This window comes from Papaver somniferum, chromosome 10 (genome assembly GCF_003573695.1).
Source record: "Papaver somniferum cultivar HN1 chromosome 10, ASM357369v1, whole genome shotgun sequence".
NCBI classification, from domain to species: domain Eukaryota; kingdom Viridiplantae; phylum Streptophyta; class Magnoliopsida; order Ranunculales; family Papaveraceae; genus Papaver; species Papaver somniferum.
Window position 1 is genome coordinate 151756907 of NC_039367.1, and position 19276 is coordinate 151776182.

General features: G+C 39.7%; 1 protein-coding gene and 1 pseudogene across 1 annotated transcript; both read right to left on the reverse strand.

The window, feature by feature from the left end:
- Positions 1-1866: 1866 nt before the first annotated feature.
- LOC113316543 (zinc finger CCCH domain-containing protein 49-like) lies at positions 1867-2925 on the reverse strand. The gene has a single exon (XM_026564704.1). It carries the CDS (start codon positions 2923-2925, stop codon positions 1867-1869), a length of 1059 nt encoding a protein of 352 aa, XP_026420489.1.
- Positions 2926-4597: 1672 nt separating this feature from the next.
- Positions 4598-6276, reverse strand: LOC113316544 (annotated as a pseudogene).
- Between the last annotated feature and the right edge of the window lie 13000 nt (positions 6277-19276).

The following is a 19276-nucleotide window of genomic DNA, read 5'->3' on the forward strand; positions in this document are numbered from 1 at the left end:
CAATTTCGAATGGGTTGAGGTATACACTCTTGGTGGCTGCAATGGATGGAGAAACATTAGAGAACATGGATTAAGTTTTTCTGAGTGTTCATTTGTCAGAGCAAGTCTTATGGTGAATCCATCCATCTTCCATCTTCCACGCCATCTCAGCACTTGGAACTATGGATGGAAGCGCAAGTGTAATGGTGGAATAGTAAAAACGCTATTCTTAATGGAGCTAAAAAAACGCAATTAAGAATGGAGCTAAAAAAAACGCTATTAAGAATGAAGCTTTTTTCTCAGTTAGATTTCAGCAACTCATTTTAAATCTACGGATAAAAAAAAAAACGCAATTCTTAATGGCGTTTTTTAGCGCTATTCTTATTTGCGTTTAGATGGATTCCACGAACCCTTCCACAAAATCGTGAAATCTTGCTTGGATTTTCTATGAAAGACCCCAACTTGAAAGCTACTAGACTTGACATTCCATGATTTTTCCACACTTGGAATAGTTTGGATTCCACCATAAGACTTGCTGTTAATAAGAATGGTGTGTTTGCAAGTGAAACTCTTTATTGGATTACAAAGAACGGAAAGATAGTTGCTTTTGATTTGGTTGATGAAAGGTTTTATGAACTGCCAGCATTGCGCTGTCTGTCCCTAACTGATAACAGGGATTTTCAAGCTGAAATTGGTGTTTTGGGTGGATCTTTATGTTGCTGTATCACTCGATTCAGCGCAAAAAGGGTTGAATCGACTGACTTTTGGTTACTAAAGAAGAATGGAAATCACAGCATGATGGAGCAGGAGGAATTCTTTTCATTGGCTCGGCCTTGGGGTTTGGAGTTTATCCATAAGAAACCACTTGCCTTGACGAAAAGTGGTCAAGTTCTTTTTTCTAGTTTTACCCATCTCTATTCGTATGACATAAAATCTTATCATTTGAAAATGCTTGTGAAGTTACCTCAACCTGTTTACCAAGCAATTCCTCATATGAATACCTTGGTTTCACTTAGAGCATGAGGAGAAGTTGATACGAAAACAATGGATTAAGGTGAAAGTGCAATATCACGAGAGAAGAGACAAACAGGCGTCGGACGACCATCGCCAGATGAAAGAGAAATTCGATTTGTCAATTTAATTTGCTCAATCTGTTCATTGGAAGTTAAAAATCAATATGTGGAATGGTAAATGGTTAGAAAGGAATTCTTAGATGTACGAAAATAGATACTTGTAGATTCACATATTTTCATGTGTAGACCCTTTGGATGCCGTGAGCCAATCACATCACCAGATTTCTTAAGCAGGCTGTCTCATCTGTCGAATTGTGCTTTAAGTTTCTTATACATGCTAGTTTTGGTTAACAATTTTTAGAGTATCGTTTTAGTTTTTGATACTTTGAATAAAGCTGCATTGATAACTTTCTTCAAGTTTGGTATACCTTGCAAACTTCATTGTTCCAGAGTCAAGTGTGTTGCAGAACGCAGAACTTTCTTCGAATCTTATTGCCTTGGATCCTTTTACCTGCTGCATTTTATACTCTGCCTGCATCGGATTCTTTTATATACGATATGCAAATCCAGACAGAAATGCATATGTAGTATCGCTTTTCCCAACACTAGTTCAAATTATGTTTTATTCTCAAATAGTATATCATTACACAGGAAAAACATACACAAACTAAGACAAACAATTACACCATCATAATAGTAAGTACATATTAGACATACTTATAACTCTTCTAGTAACAAACATAATGACCAATAATGCTATGCAATACAAATTACTGTTTACACCAATGAGACTTGGTTGGTTTAAAGAAATACAGATTACAGACACAACAAGTAGAAACATAAACTGTCAGGAACTCACCACCGATTCAGGATCTTACTTCAGTAAATCAGATACCCATCCAACATCTGGAGTCGGATTGAACGAGTCCACTCGCTTGAATGAATTTTCCTGTATAAGTTTAGCTAACAAACTTTCCCGAACTTTTCTTCCCGATTCAACCCTTTGCATCATTTGCTCCTCTTCAAAAGAAGGTCTTTCCAAATCCCAGAAATCGGAACTACGAGCCACAGACCGATTCGGAGTTGATGGCAAGTTCTTGAACAGGGATCGCCGAGGTGACTCACGAAATGGTGAACAATAACCAGAAACGGGTGACATCGGCGACATAGGTGCTGATTGCGAAGAATGCATCATCAATGTTGAAGTCGGGGACGCCGCCGCAGCAGCTGAGACCTTCATGAAATAAGACTCTAAGCCGTTTCGAATAGGCGAGCCATCGTAGGAAGACCGTGGAGACTCGGTCAACATAGGCGCGTTCCTCTGAGTTGATACAACTCGGAGTTGTTCCACCGTGTGAGCAAAGAAACAAATCTTCCTCCGGCAATCAATCCCATCTTTACAAGCCTGAGTCCGATAGCGATCCGGGTGTAACCAAGACTCAAATACGCCGTGAGCGTATTCACACGCGTCACCTTTTTTACAACTCCCCTTACGAAATTCAGTACACCCCGTAGCACTGTAGTTATACCTGACCGGGTCCCGCCTCCGTGCCTTCTCATCAGGATGAACGTACGGACAATCAACCCACTCGTGCTGATCGGCACGCGTACACCGTCTCACTTTAAAATCGTACATCCGAAATTCATCACAGTAATAATCATGGGGATATACCGTTACACAACCACCACCACCACCACCAGATATATCGGTTGTGTTTGTATCGGTAACGTTTAGTTTGTTGTAACGGTTTAACGCCGTTAACAGAACTTCAGATAGTGAACTAGTAGTAGAAGAAGAAGGAATGCCACTTACAGGGAGATGATGAGATAAGATCATCTGAGCCGTTGTTGGGTTATCGAGATAGTGAGACCAGTTTTGAGGGATTTGAATGGTTGGGATTGTTTGATTTGCTGCTGCTTCTCTTAACATCATTGTTGTTTAGGTAATGATTTGAGATGGTCTCTGCTTCCCCATATATAGTGTTTGGTCGTGAATAGTGGTGGTGCTTTGAGTTAACCATGGTTTGGAATGAAAGTTGGTGGAGTTTGTATTTTTTAGTAGTCCACGTATAGGAGTTTCAATGTGGCAAACATGCAGAGGAGAGTAGTATGTTTCTGCAATAATGGGGTGTTGACACGTACAGGCAACAATAAATTCAGGGATGAAGTAGGACGATCGTGAAGCTAATGGGTTATGGGCATTCAGTTGGGCTTTCTTTTTCTTTTCCCGGTATAGAGGAAAATGCATTCAGGTCTCCAAGACTCCAAATATGGGGCACCTTTTGTTGCTCTACTGACAGCAAGCTTAGATCCTCCAAGTACCATAAGGTTGGCCGTCAAGGGAAACAAATTCAGTTACGGTACACGTCATTGTGAAATTGTATAACCCCAATAATTTCTAACCGAGTTCAGTTACCTGCACACTACTTTAAAGAGTGTATATTTGACATATTCTAGTCACTTTTTTGGTGATTAGAATCGTTTTTTCAATGAATTTTTCCTTTGTCAAAAAAAAAAAAAAAAAAAACACATTCTCTTGATTGGTTGATTAGTTAATTATTGACCCCATGACCCTTCATGTCTAGAATGTCGATCCTCATTATACAACTCCCTAAATTAAATGGTGACCAGACTCTTTTTTACTTCAACAATTTTTTACCTTTTTAAGAAATTATCAGGTTGACTGTTAAAGACTTGGACATTGGATTCCAAATTATATATTAATGATTCATGGAATTTGGAAGATGGCTTGGAGAAAATATATTTAGAATCCAACTTGAAACTATTGGACTAGATTTAATACAAATTTTTCATGTTCTTTGTAATTTAGGACAAGGGTAATGGAATGAGGGTTCTCATTTAATATGAATGAATTTGATCAAAGAGTACCAAATTAGATGCTACTATGTAATGATGAGAACACTTACTCGTACCTCAATAATCATTGATATACTGATTGGATCGAAAGAGTGGGAGACAGTAGACACTAAGCGGATGATTTTCAACCGCTTGGAAAAAATACCTTGAGCGGCTGAAATTATTAAGAAAAGAAAAAGGACACAGGAGGCATATGTTCAGCTCTAAACGGATAAACATCAGCCGCTTAGTATGTTAAATTAGCTTCTCATGGTCACAAAAACACTTATTAAGCTGGTGTCTCGTTGATTTTGATAGTAAAAGAGTGTTTTTAACACTCATCACATACCCCTTGCTCTTAGAGTCCATCATAACACTTGATCAAAAATAAGAAAATCGACAATTCTGACGTTAAAACAATAAAACGAGGGTACCTCTAATTTGTTAATATAATTCATGCTTCATAAATAAATAAATAATACAATTGCATAAATAAATCAAAGAAACAAACACCAAAGCCAAGCATGGCCGCTAAAAATAAAGCAACAATAAATTGCATGGGTGCATGCTTTGGGCACCTACTCTTGTGTATTATCTACCATGACTATGTGGGTACCACATATCCGTCAAATTGTAACTTAATATTTTCTTTAATAAATGCATGCTTCAAAAAAAAAGTAGTCGATTTTGCAAGCAGCAGACAATTCCTATTCAAAACAAGTAACTAGCAGAGTCAGGTTCGTGTCAGTTTAATGAAAAGTCATGTCCTTCAATAGTAATCTACCCTCGACATTTTTGTGTACTTCAACCTTGTACTTCTCTTCCTGGCTTCCCCACTTTACCTTTCAAAGAATATGGAACTTGACCGCGTCTTCAATTACCTCATCCTTAGCAACAAGAATTCCGAGAAGTTTATGTTTTTTTTGATCGGTCAAATAGAAATTTCATTGAAAAAAGGCACTTAAGGGGTACCTTAACCCAATGATTACAACCGAACAAAAAAAGGAGAACCGAAAGGGGAAAGGCTACCCAAATAAAAACCACAAATTTTTTTTTATAACGGAGGCCGGTATAATGAATCACATAAAGAAATCACCATATTTGCCGTAAGCCCCAACATTTTTGTACTTGATTCGGCCCCAAAAAAACGCTTGCAATTTGATATCTCTAATGAGGCTTGCCAAAGTTTCTTTTTGTTTTCGAAGGATCTTGCATTTCGTTCTTTCCATATACACCACCATATAGCAACCGGGATGTTATTCCATATTCGACTAAGTCTTTCGTCTCCCCAATTAAACTTCCAAGTCTTCATAGATGTAATGACATTAGGGTCATATGACCATCCAAATTGACACCCTTCAACAAAATAGTCTCATATTCTTTGAATTCTCCATCAACCATAAAACAAATGCATACTTGATTTATCGTCTTCCTCACAAAAACGACATACACTAGAGACATCCATACCTCTTCGTAAAAGTTTATCCGTCGTCATTACTCGATCCTGAGAAAGAAGCCAAATAAAGAAGTTGATTTTGTAAGGGTAATCATTACTCCAAACAATATTGGATGGATAATCCGGCTCACCTTGATCGTCGTTGACTTTAATTCCATCCTTTACTGTATGGTCACTACCGACCCGAATTCGGGTATCCATAACTCCTTCTTGAATAGAGATGGAAGAAAGAAGATTTGATATTGATAACACTTCACTTGAAATGGTTTGAGAGTATCTTTGCCTAGACATAAACGTCCACCTTACACCATCTTCCCTAACGTCGTACATACTAGACACCACTAACTCCTTGGTCCTTGAAGCTTCATACGCCAAAGGAAACATATCACATAATCTTCCTTCACCAAGCCAAGAATCTTCCCAAAATCTAGTTTCCTTACCCGCTCCAATCTAGAATCTAATACTTTTATTAAAATCTTCAAGCTCTTTATAGATATTAAACCACAAGCTACCACCTTTCGATCCTTTGGGTTAGAGTTAACGAATTCGATCTCGGGTTGATACTCTCCACGGCATGATTCGCTGTATCTTTAACTGTGGGATCATCTGCTGGTACTGTTTGCAATTCTGGTGCATTTCCCTCCTCTGGTTTAACCCCGAGATCGGAAGGAGTAGAGGAGCATGCAGAAGAAGATTCATGATCGGAATGCTTAAATTCCTTCAACTCCTTGAAATCCATCCATGGCTTCACCCACACTTTGGCTTCGTAAAATTTCTTCTTCCAAGCATCAATTACTTCAAGTATCAAATAATGCACAACACTGGCAACCACCTGTCTTTGGTTTTCACTGCGCTTATAAATTCCAAAACCGCATTCTCTTTCTTGTTGTATTCATCAACGACAAATTTGGCGAGATCAAGACTAATTTCAGATCCTTTGGAAGAGTCACCAACATTACCAACCATGGCCATTTTCCAAACCAGTTTTTGATGTGTAGTAGCATCTTTTCTGATGACTACACCCAAGAAGATCTAAAGACTAAAAAACTACTAACAAGCTAGATTCATTCACAAACAAAAAGTAAATATCAAGAAAGTAAAGATTGACACAAGTATGTAACGTGGTTCGGCCATGAAGACCTACGTCCACAGGAAGAAGATGTATTCTTTATTATGATTACAGGTCTTACCCTTGAAGGAGTTACAAATATCTCTTAGATTTCTCACTCCCTCTCTATCTAGATATTCCTCATGAATTCTCTGTAGAAAGACCATCCGGGATTACATAAGTTGTCTATCTCCTGTTACATGGACTGGTATTTATAGATAAATAAGACTCGTGAAGGTGTGGCCTCGCCGAGTACACGGAGTTTGTCGTCTTCTTCCTAGAGACTTCGGGCGATCTTCTATACTATCCCTCGTGATGGTATGATGGGTTCCTCTTCGAGACATCTCGCCTTGTGCACCATCGTGCGGCCCTTCCGAGTAACTTCGTGATGTATCATCTTCGTGCTATAGTATAGGTCTTCTGAACTATCTAGGGTGTTATAGACTCGCTTGCGCTTCTTATGATCTTTCATTAAATGCGGTCCTCCTTTTTAGACTTGACCGTCTGAGCAGATTAAACCACTCCTTACACGCATCATTCATGTAACGTTGTAGCATGCGTCTTGATTCAGACGAACCATTTTATGTGGTATGATTTGGTGCTTCTCTCTTATCGTCTCATCATGAGATCATCTCTTGAGATGATGACACGTGGAGATCGGGTACTTTACCCTCACATTTTGCTCATTTTATTTGCAACATGCCAAGGGCATGATGGGAAGAAAACTTCGTAACTGTCCCACCTTTTTCGCCACGTCTGCGTTTTAATGCGGTTTTTACCGGCTGGGTCTGAGGCGCCGGTTAATTATCCATTGGTCCCCTATAAAATATTTTGGGGTACGAGAAAGATGTATTTACTTTTTGTTTTCAGAGTTCAGAACCGTTTTTGTTCTTTTGATGTTTCTCCTTAACTTCCTGTCTCTTATAAAAAGGTTCATTATGTCTGGGAGGAATTCTCCATCTCGAAGACGGTATGTTCTCTCCTCTTTATTGTTTTTCGCTTTCGTCGGTGGTTTACGCCGTTTTTTGTGAACAATGTTTGTTCTTTGTTGGTTTCCGCCATTGTTGTTCGTATGTGAAGTTTATTTGTGAATCACTAATGTTGTTTTTGGTTAGTTTACTTCTATTGGTATTCTGATTTTTGCCTTCTGTTTGCTTTTTAGGAATACTAGGAAAAATCTGATGGGAACTCAGGGCTCCGACCGTTCCTACGGTGTCTCCGACGAAGCCATTTTGGATTCGGTTCGAGCCAGACATCGTCTTCAGATATTTCTAATATCCTTTACTACTCCAGAAGGTCAGTTTGGTGTTCTTTCTAAGAAACTGTTTGAGGATAACCCTTGTGGTCCTAATGAGATCATTGTTGTCGTTGGAAAACTTGATGTCGGCCTTCGTCTTCCTCTGTATTGTCCACTAGATTCTTTTCAGTACGAGATTCTGTATAAGCTTGACCCTCAACGAGCCATATATCATCCCAATGGTAATTTTTACCGAATCGCCCGAGAGTGTTCTCATGGAAGTCAAGGTAAGATTACTGAGTACAAATTGAATCAGTTCGTTCCTGAGCAGCGGGATTTGTATACCTCCGACTTTTTCGTGGAGAACTATTGCAGCAATCGGATACCTATGATGTCTTCGGAGTGGGGATCTCTAGGACTCGGAAAGCTATCCGAGGTCCTCGCCTTATGACTGATTTGGATCCTCCCGAGCCTACACAGCTTTCGCTTCGTAAGACTCATGATACTAAATGGCTTGTTGCTCCTATCCGAGTTGTGGGTCCCTACATATTTGGTTGGGACGAGATTGGAAATGCTCTTCCCGGACTTCCTGAGATACACCGCCATCTGCCGGTTTACAGGCCTTAGGAGCTTGGGTGGGTCATTTCTCGAAGACGCCCCCATCATCTGCTCGAGGTATTGATGATGTTAAGGTATAAAATACTTAATAAACTTTGTCGTTTATGTATATACCTTGCCCCTGTTTTATGCCTTAGCATATGATGACATCTTTTTTGCAAAGGAGGAGGGTTACAGATGGTTCTAGTGCCTCCATTTCTCCTACTACCGCATCGATGGCAGAGCATGCACTGGAGATGTATATTGGCGCCTTGTTTGGTGAAAATGAAGTTATTGATCTTGCTGGTGGATTTTTTGATGACCTTGATAATCCTCTGTTTGAGTGTCCAACCAATCCGAGTGTTACTCATTCTACTTCGGGTGTGTCACTGTCCCAGGCGAGTCATCTCGCTGGCACTGGTTTTCTTCCCGAAGCGAATGTTCGAGCGAGCAATATTGCTCCTGGTGTGCGAAGCGGTTTCGCCGGTGGTTTTCCTTCTGCTCCAGGGGCATCTTCAAGTGCTGGTCCCTCCACCGTGGATTGGTGGTCCGAAGAAATGTCCCTTATGTTTTCGGACGAGTATGCTAGGATGAGTGAGGAAGAGCAAGCTCGTCTTCTAACCTCTCTATCAAAGTCCGCTCAACATCGATTTGTTGCTGGGGTAAGTATTTTACTTTGACTATCCTTGTAGTCTATGAGTTATAATTTTTTCTCATTGGTATTCGTTGTCTTTTTACTAGAGCAACAATTTGAGGATTGGCATGCTTGTCGAGGCTCGTACTGCCAGGAGACAAGCAAGGGCCTTGGACCATGAGAACCAGAATCTGCGTCGTGCTCTGGATTTAGCCCAACAAGAATCCTTTTCCTTTCGTCAGGATAGGAAGGAGTTAGAAGGTATGTTTGTTTTTCCTTGCCCAACTTCTTATTGCTCCGTATTAGGTGTTAGAGTTCTGAATGAGTCCTTCCATTGAATAGCCACCGTCAAACATTTGGAGGAGAAGATAGAAATTAATGCTCGTAAGCATGCTAGGGTATTATGCGATCTGAGACTTGATGCAAGTGCTCGTCAGTGTAAGATTGATTCCTTGGAAAAGGAAAATGCACAACTCCAGGTAGATACAAATGTTCATCGAGATCGCATCGTCGAGCTTCGTGCGATGTTAGAAAATGCCAAGAAAGTGGTTGTTGATCGTGCTGATCTCGTAAAGTTGCTTCGGGCACAGAAAGATGAGCTTATTGAAAAGCAGTCCGATCATCTTCCCCGATTGGCTCAGGCTAGTGAGGACAGGGAGGAGCTTGCTCGTCTCAAGCGAGAGTTCGTGCGTCTTGAGAGAGAACGTGATGAGCATATGTTATCATGTCCACAGGGTGATGTTGCTATTATGCCTATTGAGGCACGGATTATTGACATAGATAGTCAGAAATCTCGATTAGAGCAGACCTTAGCTTTTGTGTTAACTGAGCATGAAGGTTAATTTGCTAGTAGTTTTTCACGCGTGTGATTCTTACGTGTTTCCATGTGTCTCACTTCCTTGCTCCATGTTTCTTTCAGTGGCTCGTAAGCGCAATACAGAGCTGGAGGAGCACTTGGAGGAGATGAGGATGGCAAGGCAGAACCTTGATGAGGAGCTCAACTCTCTGGTCAGTAACCATGAGCAAGAACTGGAGACTGAACGTCCTGACAAAAATCAGAAGTTGAGCAATCTTCATGCAGAGTATAAGGTTATGATGACCAATGCTTGCAAGGCTGTTGTTCTTCACGAGCGCCAAAGGGTTGCTGCAGCGAATGCTGCCGCTGGTGTTCAACCTTTAGCTGTCCAACCCGAGGCCGAGCAAGTTGCACCTAACGTTGCTGAAGGCGAAGATCGGATGGTTACAGATCGTGAAGCTCCTGGTGATGGGCAGGCTTAACTTCGTGCGAGCCCGTGTTGGCCTTAGCTTGCCGTTATCTTTTCGTATTTTGTTATGCTTATCCCTCGTGTTGTGTCCGAGGTGTTTTTTATAGAAACAATGTTCTTTCATTGCGCCATTTAGGGGATGGTGCTTAACTTGTTCAGGTTTTATTCAGCAGGTCGGCTGACCAACTTTTTCTTTTATTTGACATTTCTGTGAATGTTTTAGTAAGTCCTCATGTGTTGGAGGCAATGGTACTTTTTGTTGAACCTGGTGTTTATAAGTAGAATTTTTCTTACTCATATTATCCGACCAATACCTTCTTAGGTCTGAAGGGAAGTTTCGCTTTTACTTCAGTTCCAACCATGGGTGGCCGAGCCAAGGAGTGATCAGTTCCTTAATTGGATGGGTCATCTCTTACGGTATAGCGTAGCTTCCTTCCTGTATTTGGTCTTACCCCTTTTTTTGGTAAATATTTTAATAGTGCTCCTTTTAGGTTACACTGCTCTGTTTGCTTTCATTAGTCTTTGGAGATTTTTAATACCTCAATTGAGTGTTTCTCTCCTTAGCCATAGGGAGGTTGCTCAATTCTGGATATTTCCCGCTATGCTAGGACATCATCCGATTTCATGATCGTGATAGCATTACCTTAGGTATTTTTTCTTTTTAGGTAGCTTAGGGTGTCCCCGCTTCATCTGGTTCAATGAACGAAATGACATTGCCTTAGGTCTATTTTCGTCTGGGGCAACTTGGGTGTTGGACCCGCATCATTCCTTGTAGAATGGAATGTGTGGCTAACACCGTGCCATGTTTTTGACGGGCTTCGTGTTTTTCGTGCACGAATGCATGTGTAATAAGGACGTAGATGTTTAATAATAAACTAAAAGAGACGCCTTAGACAAAATAATAACAAAAGTCGTAATTTTTATTATCTTCAAAAGAGGGTTTCTGTGAACCCTTAGTACATTTGGGCAAGGTTCATAACCTTAGTTACAAGTAGGGATAAAACCCATTTTTCAAAATATAACCTTCTGAGAGACTGTTCAAGCATTGTGTGCTTGTTTGGCATTTTGATATTCCAAAAAGATGTTTTTGTTATCTGCCATCTGGTTGGAGCAACTTTCATGCCCCACTATTATTGTTTTGTGAGATGACTCAGTTTGAGTCACTCTTATTCTGGCGGGGTATCCCCCGAACCGTCTCGCTCTTGACGAGTTCATTTTTCACCTGAGCTGCCAGTTGTCGGCCTGCTCGTTCAGTGTTACATGCGTCCGAACCTTCTTGGGATAGGATCTCCTCACGATCCCTCAATTTATCTATTGGGATCGCGTTTGTGTGGGCCAAGGGAGTTTTCCGCTTGTCATGTGCTGGTTGTTTTGTCTTAATTTTGCCAACGAGTTGTAATTCAGAGACTTGTCTCCATGCAGTGTAGTAGTTAACTCTGGCCATTCGAGATTCTATATTTTTGTCATCATTTTGCAAGATTACCTCGAGGCCGTTTCGTTCTTTGATATATGACCAAGGATAGAGGGCAGGTCCTAGATTTATAGGACGTCCGAACCTCCTGTTTTCTCTTCCGGATATTTTTCTTCGTCCTTCTTATGAGAGAATGTTGTTTTGTCTCCTAGTAGTCTTAGCCAGGGTTGGTACTTGATTCCATGTTGTCCTATTTGGACCCTCCATCTGGATACCCTTTTGGTGTCGTCAGTATGGTTATGTATGAATTCCGTCATATTTCTGGTGATGACAGTCACAATGTGCTTTTGGAAGTAATTCCGCCACTTCTGCGTGGCATACACTAGTGATAGTATGATTTTCTCTTTTTTTCGAGTAGTTCTTTTCTGTTGATTTCAGAGTTCTGTTTATGGAACGGACCCACCTTTCCGTATTTTCCTTGGTTTGGGTCATCATTGCGCCAATAGTTATATTGGTGGCAGATAAATAGACGAAAATCTTTTGGTCCGTCTTTTCATTTACTGAAGGTGTAGGTAATTTTCCGTTCACCTTTGTTGCTTCACTTCCAGGTTCAAGCATTTTACCTTTGTCTAGGGGACCTTGTGAGGTGCTGCCCCTAGTTATGTTCTCAAGGAGGATATGCTTGTACCCAGAGTAGCTATCCATTAGTGACAGTAGTTCTAAACTAGGCGCCACGTCAATGAGTCGCCCGATGTTACCTTCTGCGATAGGAGGGTCCGATCTTCCCTCCCCATCATAAGGGTTTTGCTGATACATCATTTGTGCTCGTCATGTAGACATTTGCATTCTCTTTGCCTCTCGCCTTGTCTTTCTTGGTTTTTGACGAGTTCACCCGTTGTTCACCATTTTGCACGTCCATATTGTAACAGTTTAGCCTCGTCCGAATCTCCTTTGATTTCGGCGATTCCACTTGGTGTGGGAAACCTTAGTTTCTGATGATATGTCGAGGAGAATCCTTTGATCCCATGGATCCAGGATCGCCCGATGATGGCAGTGTAAGGCGAAATTACGTCCACTACACAGAATGTGGTGAGCGTAAGGATTGCTCCTATACGGATTTTGAGGGTTATTTCTCCTCTTGGGCGCGGGTAGATGAGCCATTGAACCCAAATATGTTGTAGGTGGATGGTATTAAGCACTCATCTCTTAGGACCATCTGTTTGAATGTTTCATAAAATAGAATTTCAATAGAACTCCCTCCGTCTAGTAATACTTTGGGCATTGCCCATGGCAATCCCTTAAGTTTTTCATCTACTCCTTCGGGTTCGGGGAGTGCAATGGTCATCGTGACCACTAATGGGTCATTGTGATTTCGTCCATTATCTGGTGCCTCTGAAGCTGAAAATGTTATGTGGATTTTCATCCAATCCTCCATGGGAGGTTCTTTGGATACGCTGAAAACTTCTTCTCCTTGGAAGTTGCGTTTGTGGATTCACCCTGTGATGTTTCACTAGTACAAATATAGGCTTTGGTGACAGTTCAAAAGTTAAGACAATGACAGTTCGCTAGTGAACTGTCATCAAAGAATTTTGATTGGGTGATATAGGTAACAGTTTCTTGTTAAACTCACACTAATGGTGAGATACAAACATGACAGTTTTACAACTAATACTTAATAGTAATACAGTGGTGTTGCAATTTTCCGTAGCTAGTTGATATGCTACTAGTTAACTAATGATGGATAAGCACTATTTCCCCTTGGGAATGGGCTAAACTTAATTAACATACGTTTGGTAAAGAATCTATGTATACAGAGAACTAGTAGATTAGATAGATAGAAAATGGAAGTTCGTTTTTTTTATTACTTTCAATTGCTTCTTACAAGGAGTACCAGTGCTATGTCCATTTTATAGTACTCGACCAAAATTAAATCGGTACAAGAAAGTTCAAGAAGCTGAACACATGGCGGTGTATATTCATATGATTATCCCTAAAGGATGTTTATCCTAATATCGACCAAGTCAAGGAGTGGGTCAGCCACCTGCTATAATGTGTACACAACACTCCCCCTTGGATGACCACCGATTAAAAAACGCTGTCTCGTTAAAATTTTGCCAGAAAAATTTAACTGGAATGAGGTCTTGGTGGCTTCAAAATGGTGTTGATCGCCGTAACTTTTCTCCCTTTATCAGTGTTGCGTCGTAAAAACCACTTGGGACAAAAACCGAACACTTGAGGCTGAAAAATTGGGTTGGTCGCTGTCGTGAATTCCCTCTTTAGTAAAAACTGTATCAGGAAAACAACTTGGGAAAAACCTGAGCTTAGAGTGAGGTTGGTCACTGCCATGAAATACCTCCTCCGTCAAAATTGCGTCAGGAAAACCATTTAGGACAAAACCTGAGCTTAGAATGAAGTGGTCTCCGCCACAAAGTTTTTGTTTGACAAAACTGCGTCAGGAAAACCACTTGGGACAAAACCTGAACGCCCGCACCAGGAAAACCACTTGGGGAAAAACTTGAGTGCCCAAAGTTCATAATAATGCTGACGTCGGTGTTAATGTTTCCTCGTTAAAAACCTCGTCTGGAAAACCACGTGGGACAAAACCATACCAAAGGAAAAGAGTACAACGGACGTCGTCCGATAACGGTGCTGAACACACATATGCTTCCTCGTTAAAACCTTGACAAGGAAAACCCATCGGGACAAAACCTTGGCGAAGGGAAAAGAGTACAGCGCATTTAAGTCCAACCAATGATTCTACAAGTTTACTCCCCCTGAAGCATGATTTTTTAAAGCGGTTGGTGATGCAAATATTATATTGTCTTCACAAAACTTCTTTACCATTTGCAGTTTATGGAGGATTGACTGCAGGTATTGCGCCAAGTGCACCACTAACAATGTACACCTCGCATTTAGATCCTCCATCCGTTGTACACCAAGTTTAGTTTGCCGCTTTAGAAATAACAATGAAAGGCTTTTTGTAAACTCATAAATACCGTAGAATCAATTTCAGCCTCTAAAAGTGTAACCTGCAAAACAAAAGTTAGAACAACAACAAGATAATGCATGCATTATATTCTTACATGGTACTTCTAGACCATAAAGTAATATATCTGCGTACGTAACAGACAGATCGATCATGTTCCATTCTAAGGGATCCCATATTAAAAGTGTTAATTAGCAGTGCAACAAGCATTACAAGTATCAAAACTGGGTACTCTAGTGCATAGAAAAACTTTAAGCTAGCATGTTCTCGATCTTCAGGCCGAGAAATATTTCAATCTCGTCGAGATTTGACAATTCAGTTTAAGCGTGGATTTTAGCACTATTAAGGGTTTTTCAAGAAGCCAAATATGATGTCATTACTTCATACGGATTTTAACCTTATACCAAGAACATAAAATACACAAGGATTGTTCATAAATTTCTCCCAGGTGGTGATAACGACGTAGTTCACAAAGTCCGGTGGTTGCCTGAGTCAGAAACTCGATTCCTTCAGGGATTCATTACATTTACCAACAAGATGTAATATGAGTCCTTAAGGGACTACCACGCTAAAGTGCATCTATATTAGGAGAATACCTTTGGTTTTACAGAACCAATCCTGGGGGTTCAGCAGGAAAAACCCTTAAATCGCACCTTGAGCGATTATATTACTCTCTCTGCGCTTCATCTCAAACACCAACCTGTAATATTCAGGTCTTATGATTTTACAGTGTGAGTCAGATCCAAACATTAATTGCGCTTTTTCGAGAGATTCCATCCTCTACCTTAGTTTGAGGGGAACATGTCATATGCCTACCAATCACAATGTCGATGTTCTTCTGTAGAGGGGTACATAACCACCATTGTAAATATATAATCGACAACTATATAGATCCCACACATTTCTCTAATGCATGCATACTTAAAATTTTCACAGACTGGTACCAGCGCCACTTCATGGGCATTATCATCCCTCATCTTTAATGAGGTATATACTTAGAGAGTGTGGATCATATTCTGATAGTCTCCAGGAACACTATTTGTAGTCTCTTCAAGAACACTACATATTATAAGAGTGATCAAAATATATTTTACAAGGCATATATGAGGCAGTCATATGTGCCTCAAACGTGTCTTAACACACGACTTGGTCACTGCGAGATGCATGATTTACCTGCTGTAACAACTTCTTGTGTCTACATTCTCAAGCAAGTGACGAACAATAATTTCCCGGAGCTACTGCAGTTATTTATTTTAATCACGAGTAATCTCCAACACCTCAATTGCGTCCAATATCTTGGTGTGAGAAAACAAATGAGATATTTCATGCCAATTCTAGTGGCAGCCAAACTTTCTTTGATCAGGATAAAAACTTGATTAGATAACCTATTTAATTGTCGACTTCTTACTGCAACCTTTAGGTGATGCCTGTCATATCCATGACTTTAAAGGAAAGCCTTAAATTTGTCTACATAATGCTTGCCATCTTCAAGTGGCAGTCTTTCTCCCCTTGGTTAAGACGGGAGAACCTTTTTAGGTTATCAACACCGTCCTCTTATAGTGACTTTTTTCCCCCTGATTAAAGTAGAAGAACCTTAAAGGTTATCAACCTTGGTCACGCCAACTTCTGGTGGCAGGTTGTCATGCCAACTTATGGTGGCATCTTTGTCTTCCTCATCATGGCGGAAATATTACTATCTCATTGCTGGAAACTTCTGGTTCCATAATTGTCTGATTTTCAAAGGCAATTTTCTCATGATAGTTTTTGGGTTTTAATTAAACTAAACAGAACTACCCAAAAACAACTGCAGGACCGATAAGAAATGAGACATTTCACGCCGTTCCACGCAACGGCTTACTTCCTCCCCCTAACGGCGGGAATACAGTCTCATATTCAATAAGACATTACCACTGTAGGGTTTTGAATGTCTTATGAACTGAAACCAACATATATATTGTTATGTGACGCCATGGGCCAAACACGTAAATTTGAAATGTAAGGTTGCTTCCCAAGCCAATATATATGGTAAATAGTTGGTCGAGCAATAAACTAAAGATTCTTAAACAAAGAACAAACACGTAAATTTGAAATGTAAGGTTGCTTCCAAAAATAGATAAGCAACCACAAGATTTGCACAAACAGTTCGGCAAATATGGCATTACTTGTTAATATGAAAGATACCATTCAACGGTGCAAGGCCTCTATTAAAGGTATTATATAAAGATGATATCTCAAAGTTTACTCAGTTGACCAGGTGTATCTATCAATACCACAAAGTATTGAAAACTTGTTCATAGTGTAGGGTGAATAAGTCCTACAAATGTCACCAAATCCTATGCAGAAATGTTGGTGATTCAACGGGTTACCGTAATGCTTATCTTTATGCCACTTAAATAGAAAAATATCTCAGGGAACAAGCAATACAATTTACATCCTTATTTACTGGCAGAAGCTTATGGTTTTATAAAGGATGTCTATGAGCATTTTGTATTGTCTACTCATCTTGGTAGAACTTTGGTGTCCGTACTGACCATGCCTGAGCATGAAAAATCAAAGTCATCAGACTTCTGGCTAATGACAATGTGAGATTCTACTTATAGAATTTCACATGCACACCCCGTAAAAGAGATAGCCTCAAGCTTCTGTAAACGTGCTTCTAGCACAAAAACAAATGAAGTAACAAAATACTCCATAAAAATGCTCATTTATCATTTCAAGGTGGTAAAGCCAAATATTCTCAAAAACTCAACATATTCTTCAGGAATCCTGAATAATATAAGGCGTCAATAATGATGGTTGTTATACTACCAAAATGATACACGCTCTTCCGGAGCCGTCTATCATATTATTTGAAACTGAAATGATGTTTTACATTCCCAAAAATCAAACCTCTTCAAGGTTGTAAAATTATTGGTAGTTTGAAAAATCGTGTCTGTTGTTCCGGTTTCTGAGACAGATATCTCTATCGTCTATTTAAAATGGATAGATTACTTCAGGAATACATATATGTTGTCACAGATAGACGAGAGACAAACATTAATAAATCATTACGCAACCATGGGCTACTTCGGGAACCCAAAAATTTGTAGATTCCTGGAATCCAACTATTTCGATAGACCACTTCTGGAGTCTATTTTATGGATTATTACAGGAAGACACAAAATATATGTTGGACTACTTCTGGAGTCGACAACATCTCATGGATTGCTTCTGGAATCCATTACTTACAAAACAAGAAAATAAAATAAATAAAACTCAAAACAAAGATAACATAAGTAAAAATATGGTACCAACATAATGAATTTCCATTTTCGTTCCTCGGAGGTCGACGGAATATTAATTTACAAGTGTACAAATGGATACACGCTTTATAGGAAAATTCCTCAATATCAGTCGCAGGTCACTTCAGGGACCGCTGATAGAAACCGGATAGCACTTTGTAACGGGTCACTTCTGGGACCGACCGGCTAGCGGAGCGAGTCTTTTGTACCCATACGATGCCACACAATATTCCAGCTTCTGGTGGAATTATTTCAAATTTCTGGAGATTATTAAAGCCGAGAAAATCAAATTTATGATATCCCCAAAGAGGAGACAATTTCTCGCTCAACCGTTAACTGGTATTAGCCGTTAGTACCACAATAAATAGAAAGAGAATTGTTAAATTTCGACAAATTTCAATTCTCACCATTTCCTTTCTTACCTGTGACCCCGCTTATACTTACCAAAAATTATTCCCGTTTGGTTCTTAAATATAATCACGTTACTTTCATCACAGGCTTATTTAGGTATCACTTATGGGGTTGGTAAGCTTTCCACTTGCCTTGGCAGTTAACTCCCTGTTTAGTAAAGTGATTTCCTGACCACCACAAATACAAACGGAAATAATTAAAACAAACAAATCAAAACCAAGGCTGTAATCGTGTTTCAATTAATTAAATGAAACAGAGAAGTAAAAAAAAGAGAAAGAATATATTTTTCTCTTCCATCAACGTAGACTTCACAAGTATCTCCGTGTTAATGGAGTTGACGATTTGGTAGAGACATGTATTTCATCGTCGCGAGCAATTCGTGCTGATAACGTGTTGCAATTTTCCGTAGCTAGTTGATATGCTACTAGTTAACTAATGATGGATAAGCACTACTGCCCCTTGGGAATGGGCTAAACTTAATTAACATACGTTTGGTAAAGAATCTATGTATACAGAGAACTAGTAGATTAGATAGATAGAAAATGAAAGTTCGTTTTTGTTATTACTTTCAATTGCTTCTTACAAGGAGTACCAGTGCTATGCCCTTTTTATAGTACTCGACCAAAACTAAATCGGTACAAGAAAGTTCAAGAAGCTAAACACATGGCGGTGTATATTCATGATTATACCTAAAGGGTGATTATCCTAATATCGACCAAGTCAAGGGGTGGGTCAGCCACCTGCTATAATGTGTACACAACAACAAGTGGCAGTTTTTATTGAAAAATATCACAATGAAATGATGTATGATAACAGTTACAAAACTATTATTATTTTCTGGATATTATAAGAGTTTTTATATAGAACTGTTATCTAATTGAAAAGTTATTAATAACAGTTCTTCTAATTACCGCTGTAGTAACTTATGTGTATAAAGAGATGGATGCCGTAGGATCCACAAATACCAATAACCGCAGAGGAGCGATAACCGCAGAAGAGTTGTCAAGATACTGCTTTGTAAAGTTTTAAAGTGATCGCACGA